The 9,533-nt window shown below is 59.3% G+C and overlaps 1 protein-coding gene across 4 annotated transcripts in view; it reads left to right on the top strand.

Moving 5' to 3' along the window:
* Window positions 1-560: 560 nt before the first annotated feature.
* Window positions 561-9,533, top strand: part of UBR4 (ubiquitin protein ligase E3 component n-recognin 4) — a 73,624-nt gene continuing 64,651 nt past the window's right edge. For all 4 annotated transcript variants that reach the window (XM_044445339.1, XM_044445337.1, XM_044445338.1 and 1 more), the window contains exons 1-11: window positions 561-683; window positions 4,411-4,508; window positions 5,146-5,249; window positions 5,728-5,857; window positions 5,969-6,105; window positions 6,753-6,855; window positions 7,157-7,298; window positions 7,436-7,560; window positions 8,390-8,514; window positions 8,795-8,854; window positions 9,342-9,532. In XM_044445339.1, the coding sequence (XP_044301274.1) occupies window positions 643-683; window positions 4,411-4,508; window positions 5,146-5,249; window positions 5,728-5,857; window positions 5,969-6,105; window positions 6,753-6,855; window positions 7,157-7,298; window positions 7,436-7,560; window positions 8,390-8,514; window positions 8,795-8,854; window positions 9,342-9,532 (1,256 nt within the window). In that variant the 5' untranslated portion in view covers window positions 561-642. The remainder of the gene's footprint in view (window positions 684-4,410; window positions 4,509-5,145; window positions 5,250-5,727; window positions 5,858-5,968; window positions 6,106-6,752; window positions 6,856-7,156; window positions 7,299-7,435; window positions 7,561-8,389; window positions 8,515-8,794; window positions 8,855-9,341; window position 9,533) is intronic.

Below are 9,533 nucleotides of genomic sequence, written 5' to 3'. Positions count from 1 at the left end.
CCACAGACGAGGCGGCGCCTGCGGCGCATCGGCCCCGCCCCCTTGGCGCATCGGCCCCGCCCCCTTGGCGCATCGGCCCCGCCCGCCTCGGCTCGCCCCGCCCCGCGCCTGAAGAGAAAGCCGCTGAATCACATTGCGGGCGCAGGCGCACTGCGGCCGCGCGGCGCTTCCGCCGTCTCTGTGGTGAAGCCTCCGAGGAGCGGCGAGACGGGCCACTTCCGCTCCCTGCGCGACGCGGGGGCAAGGGAGGCGCGGCCCGCTTTCGACGGGCTGCATTCTGAACCCGCAGGAAGGGCGCGAGCTGCCTCAGCCCGCAAAGCCGCTCGGGGCGGCCCGGGGCTGTTCCCTCAGCGGGAAACCTCGGCGCTTCCCAGGGAGGCCGGCGAGGTCGCGCGCACGCCACTTCCGCCGCGACCCGGAAGCACTGCCCGCGAGGCTTTCGTTTCCTCGCCGCAGCAACTCGGACGCTTGGCCGGGGACCAGCGCCGAGGAGGCGGGCGGCGGCGCAAGATGGCGGCGGCGGGCGGCGGCGGCGGCGGCGGGGCTTCCCCGGGCGCGGCGGCCTCGGCGGCGCCGGAGCGGGAGCCCGGCTGGGAGGTGGCGGTGCGGCCGCTGCTCTCCGCCTCGTACACGGCTTTCGAGATGCGCGAGCTGCCGCAGCTGCTAGCTTCGGTCATCGAGAGGTAGGCGCGGGGGGCGCGCGGCTGCGCGGGTCCCTCGTGCAGGCACGAGCAGGGGGCGGGCGCCGGGTGCCTGGGGCCGAGTCCCCCCCCCCGGGCCGCCTGGCCAGCGGCGGGGGGGCCCGGCGGTTCTCCCCCCAAACCCCCCCGGGGGGGGGGCTCTGCCGGGGGAGCTTCCTCCAGGGGGAGGCGGAAAATACCCCCCAGAAGTGCTGAAGTGGGGCGCCCGGACGCCCGGCCGAGGGGGGCAGTGGTCGGCCGGGCAAGGGGTCGGGGTGCGAAGCGCCCCGCCTTCGGGGCAGTTGCTTTCTGACCCTTGTGCCCTCCAGGAATGCCAGAGGCAATTGGAGAGTCTCCTTTTCCCCCTAGAGCAACCAGTGGGTCTAATGGTGACCATCCGTACTGTTAACTTTTGCCGTTCTTGGTCTTTCTTCTGGAGGTTTGCTTTACCTTGGGTTTGCTTTATTTCTGTAGACAGAGAACATTCCCCTGATAGCGCTCTCAGATGAGTCAGACTCTATGCGGTGATGGATGGGAGAGGGAAGGGAGAGTGCCTGTTATGTTTCCATGAGTGTATTACTGACATGCTGACTGCATTTGAACCTGCAGTTTTCCTTATTCGAGTTTTTTTTTAGTCTACTGTTGAACTATACCTTGCTATTCAAGTTATTTCTCACGGTGTTTATTTTCAGATAACAGCTTGCAATCTTGCTGCACTTCAGAGCAGATGCATAGATTTTTGCTTTTTCCTTGCTCTCAGTTTTAGGAATAGTGTCAGTTTCTTCTGCAATGATTCTTTACTATGTTTTCACCTCAAACCCAAACTATTTTAGAGGTTTTCCTTTTATTTTGCTTAGAATGATTAAAGTTTGCTTGCTTGCTTTGTTTTCAAAAACAAACCAGAGCTGCTTAAATGCAACGTTACAAAGTATATTCCAGACTGAAAACAGCAGAAGTTAGCCTATGGCAAATGCTTCCCTAGCAGACCAAATTCTTCTCCGAATACTTTCCTTTGCTCTTTGTTTTTCATCTGCCTCTGTTGTGCAGCTCTCTGCTTTGAATCCTCTGTTCTGCATGGATGTGGAAACTTCACTCAGCCGCCCAGTGTGGTTTGCTTGTTCTGCTAAGCAGTATGTTAAACACTTCCAAAGCAGTGATGAAATGCTGCAGGGCATGAACAAAGCAAATGTAACAAGACCCATAGGGGCTGTGGAAAGGAAAAAGCCGTGTGCCGGGAGGGGGCATTGGACCAGCGCGCTATTTCTCTCAAAGGCATAACTCCTGTGAGCTTTGCTTATTTTTTTACAAAGCTCTCTTCCAAAGCTGTTTGGGATTACTGGCGTTTTGCACAACCCTTCCCACAGCCCCTCAGCATGTGCAGTGCAGGCTGCGCTGATGGACGTCGTAGTCAAAAATGAGTCGGGGCAACCGTTCCCTTCCCCTTGTGTTAACCGGGCTGGATTCTCTGGTGGTAGCGCTGGGAAGCTGGGGAAAACCGAAGTCTTTGGGGCACAATCAGCTTAACAATGTACCACAATTTTTCAGAAGGGTTTCAAGAGTTTTGCTGACTGGTTTTTGTTAGTGGGTGTCTAGTAATAAATATCAGGGTTGGGCTCATGACACTAAGTTCAGTGAACAATCGTGCGGTTCTTCATTAAAGGCTATTATGTCACTCGGTATTTAGCAGTTAGTGGATAAAAGAAGAAGGCCTTTGGTTAAGCTGTTGCCCAGGCTGTTCCTACAGTTCGGTTGGACTCTAGGAGAGGGAAGAACCCTGGACATCTTTACTACTCTCAGAACGGACTATTGTGAACATTAGTTTCAGGGAGGCGGAAGAGCCACGGTTTTTCAAGGCCTTTATGTTGATGCTGCTGAGGTCTGAATTAGTAGAGACCAAATAGGAAAGGTATAATAGGAAAATAGCAGAATAAAATGTGTCTGGCAACCATGAACAGGCAAATTCCATGCTAAGGGAAAAGCACTGAAAAATAAAGCTGCTCGTTTATAGTAGCCTCATATAAATCTATGTCGTGTTCCTGCGAGGAATACCGCCTCTATGGTTCCTGTTGTTTTATTTATAAAAGGACATTGCCCAGCTTGAAATACTGCGGAAAGGGGCAGCTAGGCTAAGGAGCTGGAGCAAAGAAGTGCTGCCTCATTTGGGACTAGTGCAGAGGAAAGTAGAGTAACTGGGGAGAGGAGAGAGTCGTGCGTGGGGTTGAGAACACGGGTAAGGAGAATGTCTTCCTCCTCAGTGGTAATACTGGCATGCACGGTGGTTACAGTGGTGAGAGGTTCAGGGCATAGTTACAACTATGAAATTCCTGGAGGAGGCTGTCTGGCTACCAGCCTTCCGGCTGTGGGCTCCCTCCTTCACGAGAGCTGGCCTGCCTGCAGACACGAGTTGCTGAGGAGCTGGGGCGGGCCTTCGTCCTGCACCCATCCTGCCCTGTGCACAGAGTGCTGGACTGGACTGGGCTGATCCAGCACAGCCCTTCTCTGCCGGCGTGAGGTGCTGCGATAGGCAACAGCAGCAATAGCTCGAGGAGGGAATTCGACAGATCCATGGGGTGAAAGCCATCAGGGGCTCCAGATCCTGCTGGCTTTGTGTTACCTTCGCAGCTGGAGGCGGTGTGTCCATAGCAGAGGAAGCCCTGGCCCTGGTCTGGTTGGAAGGGTTCTGCTAGGCACGTGGATGTCTGTTCTTTAAAAGCAGAATGCTGGACTAGAGAGTGCTTTGGCCAGAGCCGGGATGCGTGTCCTTGGTGTTCCTGCCTCAGTGCGGCTGAAGCCACGTGTTGCGGAAGGCCTAGGAGCATTTGGGCCATTCCCCGCTCCTGCCCCGTGTCTGGTCAAAACAGGCCTGGGTGGGCCTTGGATTGTGTAAACAGTCGCATGCCTGGAATGCATTGCTGAGGGAAATAGCACTGGTGGTCTTGCAGAATCCTCGGGCACCAGGAATCTGCTGGCGGTGGCAGCGGGAGACTCTGGGGTGGTGGTGGGGGGGGCGGGATTGCCTGGCTGCATTTTCCGCGGGATAACTCGGCAGAAGGATTTTGCTGATCTGGAGCACGGGATGCGGCTGATCTGGGGAAGGATCTTTCCTCCCCCGCCCTGGTCCACTGGGTCGGTCAGCCGCCAGTCTGTCCTGCTTCCCGTGCCGGGTTGTGTGCTGAGGGGGAATCTTTGGCCTTGGAAGCAGCGCACCCGCCTGGCACGCTTTGCTTGCCATCTGCGCGGCCCACCTCAGCCCCTCGGGGCCAGGCAAGTGGGCAGTCATGCCTTGGTGCAGGAAACGGGGGTGGGGGGGCGCGACGGACCTTTTGTGGTCTTGCAGAACCCTCTCCGGTGCGCTTTTCCAGTGGATGTGGGCTGCAAAGAAACACATTCCCACAAGCCTTGCTTTTTCTTGGGCACAGACCTGAGGACTGTTTTCTTAAAATTTGCACCCATCAGGCGGTGCAGAAAGTTTCCCTCTTTCCTTGCAAGAGCGCAAGCACTGGGAGCCTTTCAGACATCTTTTCCCAAACTGGGAAGTGATAAGCCCCAAATCATCGATGGGGACATTTGATCCCCTGAATGAAGAGCCGTCCCCAAGCCGTCCTGGAGAAAGCCGGGCTCGTGGTTTAAGGGACCAGAAACCTGCTTGACTGTTGTCCAGAGCACCATGTGATTTGACAGACGTTGCAACAACTGATCCTGTCTTTCTCCCGCTTTTTTAACTCCGCAGTGAGTCTGAAATCTTGCATCACGACAAACAATACGAACCTTTCTACTCGTCCTTCGTTGCGCTTGCAACACACTACATCACCTCCGTGTGCGGACTGGGTGAGTGCTCAGCCCAGTTGGGTGGCCGCTGTCGTAGCCGCAGAGTCTCAAAGGCCACTTTCCCGAGCCTGGTCCCTTCCTATTGCTATTAAGTGCCTTTATTTCGCTTCTCCACAAAATGCCGCTCTTGGTGTATTTTTTCCCCAGTCTGTAAAAGGAAGAATGTCCCCGCCTGCGGGCTTGCCATCCAAAAAGGACTGGTGCAGGTGGGGAGGGGAGGGTCAGGGCTGAGGTCCCAGTTGGCAAATGCAGGCACCGGTTCGTAAAGGCAGGAGAGCCATCCTGCCTGAGGATAGTGGGAATTGTAGTCTGTTACACCTGAAGGGTGCCAATTTGAGGAAGACTGCCATGGGAAGAAGGGGTATATGAGCTAGGAATGGGGCAAAATGGGGGTTTCTAGAGGTCTGCGAGCTGGAAGTGGAATTCCAAGGGAAGAGATAGCAGCAAAAATAAAAACTGATCCAAACTCTTAAGAAAGAACCAAAGACGGGCAAGGAGAATTTCAAAGGAAAATAAGTTCTGAAGTGCGGGAGAGGCAGGCTGCTAGTGCAGTGGGATGGAGACACAGAGGTGAGACTCGCAGCATGTTCTTTTGCTGAGCATCAGTTTGAATGATTTGCCCTCTTTGGCTTCCCAGTACCTAGAAATCAGCTGCAGTCCGTGGCTGCGGCTTGCAAGGTCCTGATTGAATTCTCCCTGCTGCGACTGGAAAATCCAGATGAAGCATGCGCCGTTTCCCAGGTGAGCACGTCGGTCCCTCCCCCATCCTGTCTGTGCGTGGCCAGAACCACCGCTTGTGGGGAACGTTTTCCGTATTTGTTTTTGAGGAAAGCGGGTCTGGGGGCTCGGTGCCCGGAGCTCTCTGGGTAGCTCACCATCACTGATTTTCCTCCTTCCCCAGTGCTGACTCTCCCTCTTTATGCTTCTTTCTTCGAGCTTGTCCTTCGCTGGGGAAAGGGGGGTTCTCACGGGCCTCGCAGTCATTTAAACCCTACTGAAAAATAGCACAGCGGGTGCTTTCTTCACCACTGCCGGTTTTTTCTCTGGATTCGTATGGCAGCTTTTAAATGCTGAAAGGCTGCATATTTTTGCCGTGTGGCGTTCTGCAGCTTTTACCTTTGGCGCAGACATGCGTCACATTGAAATGCGCTTACCGGCCTCCCAGCCAAGGCTTTCCCTGTCCTGTTCGTTTGACGCGCTGCTGCCCGTCTCTCCGCAGAAGCACCTGATTCTCCTGATCAAAGGCCTCTGCACCGGCTGCAGCCGCCTGGACAGGACCGAGATCATCACGTTCACGGCCATGATGAAGTCGGCCAAGCTGCCTCAGACCGTGAAGACCCTCTCTGATGGTGAGCCGCTTGCCGCTTGTGGCCCCGCTGCGGGCAGGGCTCCGCCGTGGCCAGGGGAGGGCCGCAGCGGCTTGGCCCCCGCGAGGGCTGACGTGTCCCTTCCCCCGGCAGTGGAGGACCAGAAGGAGCTGGCCTCTCCCGTCAGCCCCGAGCTGCGGCAGAAGGAGGTGCAGATGAACTTCCTCAACCAGCTGACCTCCGTCTTCAACCCAAGGGTGTCCGCATCTCCGGCCGCCCCACAGAGCCCGGTGAGTCAGCGGGGGTGTCCGGCGAAGGGGCCGAGAAGAGGTCGGCGCTTGGCACGCCCCGAGCTCCAGGTCTGGGCCTCGTCTTCCCAGTCTGGAGTCCCAGGGAGCGGAGGGTGCTGGCTGGACCGTGGCCAGCCTCTGCGTCCCTGGCTGCTCTGCATGGGGAGGGAATCACGGCTGATTGCCGGAGCCCCTGCTCAGAATGGCTGGGAAAGAAAGACCCTTCCGTGGAACTTGCTCTTGCCCAGCAGCTTGGTTGGGATCCGTTCGCTGTGGGTGTTGCTCTGGGCTGCAAAGCTTTGTAACGGATTCCAGGGGTTGCCACGATGGACAGTTTCATGGGGACTTCTGCCTCGCCTCTGGGAAGCTAGGATCCGGCAGGGCGGGGGGGGGGCGGTTCAGAGGGCTGCCGTCTGGGAGCTTTGTTGGCAGGGTTGCGAAACCTGCCCCTTGCCCCCTAAGCAGAGGCACCTGGGGTGGGATTTGCTGGTCCGAGCCTCTCCCTTTCCACCCCTGCCCCCTCCCGCCCGCAGGAGGAAGAGGGTGGTGGCGAGGCTCCCCGGCAGCGGCCTTGAGCCCTCGAGGGAAACGGGCTGCCAGCGCGGGAGAAGCGCTCAGCTTTGCCTATTGCCTGCTTGTGCTTCCAGGGAGAAGGCGAAAGCGACGACCAGGCGTCGGCGGAGAAGGCCTCCGCGGCCAGGACCAAGAGCATCTTCGTGGCGCAGAACGTGGCCAGCCTGCAGGAGCTGGGTAAGTGTGGGGCTGCCGTCGCTGGCCTTCCAGGCAGTGCTCGGAGCAAGCAGGACAGAGGGGTGGCTGCTTCCCGGCCGCAGCGGCCTCTTCCTGGTGGGGCGGGTCCCAGTGGGTGCCGAGTCCCCGTGGAGGCGCTGTTGGTGTCGCGGGAGGGGCAAGAGCGGGGGGCGGCAGTTCCGTCCCTCTCCTGCAAGCGGGCTGCCCGCTGTTGGGAGCAGGGCACTAGACTAGCCGGGCCCTCGGCCTGATCCCCGGAGCTGCTCGTCGCCCCTCACTCTCCCCACCTTCCGCTTCACAGGCGGCTCCGAAAAGCTGCTGCGCGTCTGCCTCAACCTCCCGTACTTCCTGCGCTACATCAACCGCTTCCAAGATGCCGTCTCCGCCAACGCCTTCTTCATCATGCCGGCCACCGTTGCCGATGCCACTGCAGTCCGTAACGGGTGAGCAGGGACGGAGAGGGCCCTTCTGCTGGGGCGCCCCTGCGGGTGCCGCTCCCCTCGGGGTGGGGGCACGGCAGGAAGCGCGCGGCCCCTCCGTGGCAGGCGCCTGGGGCTGAGCGCGTGCGTCTCCGTGGCAGGTTCCACTCGCTGGTGATCGACGTGACCATGGCGCTGGACACCCTCTCCCTCCCTGTGCTGGAGCCGCTCACGCCCACGCGGCTGCAGGACGTCGCTGTCCTGGCACTCAGCTGTCTCTACGCAGGTGAGCGTCTGCCCAGCACGAGCCGGCCGAGCCCCTGCGCACCAGGGTCGCTCCAGAGGGAGCTCCTGGTGTGGTTAACCCCGGCTTGTTGAACCGCGGCCTGTTGCGCGCCAACCCAGAGCAGCGCCATAACAGTGGGTTGTTGGCCACAGACGGAGCCCTTCCTTTGTTGGGTCTCACGGGGTGCCATTCCACACGAACCCAGAACCGTGGGTTGACTCGCTCGGCGGCAGAGGTGGCGGGCAGGAGTGGCCCGAAAGCCCAGCTTTTCCCGTGCCCGTGTGGGAGGGCTGCAGGGCCCCTTGGGCTGCAGGGGGGGAGTGGGGACCGAGCAGCCCAGGAACCGGCCAGCGCCCAGCAGCTTGCTTGAAATCCTGGGCAGAGCAGTGAGCTTGGCCTAATTCAAGCTGTGCCCTGGGTCTTCTGGTCTGCCAGGTCCTGGAGGGAAAGCGTGGGCTCATTTTCCATGCTCCAGCAAAGCAGTAGCATGCAGGAATAGGCTAGCCCCCCTCCCAATTCTTCTTTCAGTTCCCTTTAAGATTTGTAAGTTCCTTGGGGCAGGGGATTGTACTCCTCTGCTCTGTAAAGCACCATGTGGCGATGCCGCTCTGCAGACAAATGTTCCCAGCATTTAAGCCCTGTGATTAACGCAGCCCTTTAAAGCGTGCGGGCTTCATCCTGCTGCTGTTTCTTGTGGCCTCGGCATCCCTGCGAAGCGTCGCACTTCCCGGGGGTCTCCCGTTGCCTTGGCGGCTTCCTTGCAGATACAGCCGGGCCGGGCACGTCTCGGGGAGGCCCTGCCTGGCACTGAGCTCCTCTCTCCCCGCAGGCGTGAGCGTCGCGACCTGCATGGCCATCCTGCACGTGGGAACCACCCAGCAAGTCCGCACGGGGTCCACCAGCTCCAAAGAGGAAGACTACGAGAACGACGCCGCCACTATCGTGCAGAAGTGTGTAAGTGGGGTGAGGGGCTTGTGTGGGAAGGGGCTCCATCCATGACTCCTGCAGCCCAGAGGTGACAGGCGCACCCCCGCTTGCTTTCTGCGCCGGTTTCAGCTGCAGCCAAAGAAAGGGGCAAAAGCAGCAGCTGCAGCAACACAGCCCCAGAGCCTTCGAGAAGGGTTGCCCACAGCCGCTTTAGCGGAGGCTGAAGGACACGGTTTGAGCCTGCCGGGCCCATGGGCCTGGCAGCTGGCCCCTGGGTCTGCAGCCCTCTCCCTTGCTCTGTCCACAGCTCGAAATCTACGACATGATCGGCCTGGCCATCAGCAACTCACGCCGTGCGGGCGGGGAGGTAAGCGCGCTCCTTGGCTTGAGCGCTGTCTCAAAGCGTAGGAACCTCGGAAGAGGTTTGTGGGATTCCAGCGGGGGTCCGTCCGGCCCAGTCCAGTCCAGCCTGCCGTCCTTCCTGGTGTGGCCAGCCAGATGCCTTCGTGGGCAGTCCACACACGCAGACGTGCACCAGCAGCTCCCTCCGGCATTCCCGGCCACGGGCGCAGAGAGTCGGCTTGCCTGTGATCCTGGGGGTGTTGAGCAGCCACGGCTAGTCCTCTCTGAGTTAATTTAACGCCTCTGCAGTCCAGGCGGGCAGCCCTCAGCGGCTGGGGTTGCAGGATGCGGGGGTGACCGTGGACTCGGTGCGTGGGGTGGTTGCCAAATCCTGGATTGCCGTGTGGTGGGAACCCAGCTGCATGCACAAACCGTGGCTTGTTAGCCACAGGCGACTCACACGGATAGTGGCCCGACACGCTGTCTGTCTCTCCCCTTGTCTGGAATGGCAGCACTGCCAGAACTTTCAGCTGCTCGGCGCCTGGTGCCTCCTGAACAGCCTGTTCCTCGTCCTGAATCTCAGCCCCACGGCGCTGGCGGATAAGGGGAAGGAGAAGGACCCCCTGGCTGCCCTGCGGGTGCGGGATATCATCGCGCGGTCCAAAGAGGGAGGCGGCTCTCCCAAGCTCGGACCTGGAAAAGGG

This window comes from Varanus komodoensis, unplaced genomic scaffold (assembly GCF_004798865.1).
Source record: "Varanus komodoensis strain SLA01 unplaced genomic scaffold, ASM479886v1 scaffold48, whole genome shotgun sequence".
Classification (NCBI taxonomy): domain Eukaryota; kingdom Metazoa; phylum Chordata; class Lepidosauria; order Squamata; family Varanidae; genus Varanus; species Varanus komodoensis.
This window is presented reverse-complemented; position numbering and strand designations above follow the sequence as displayed.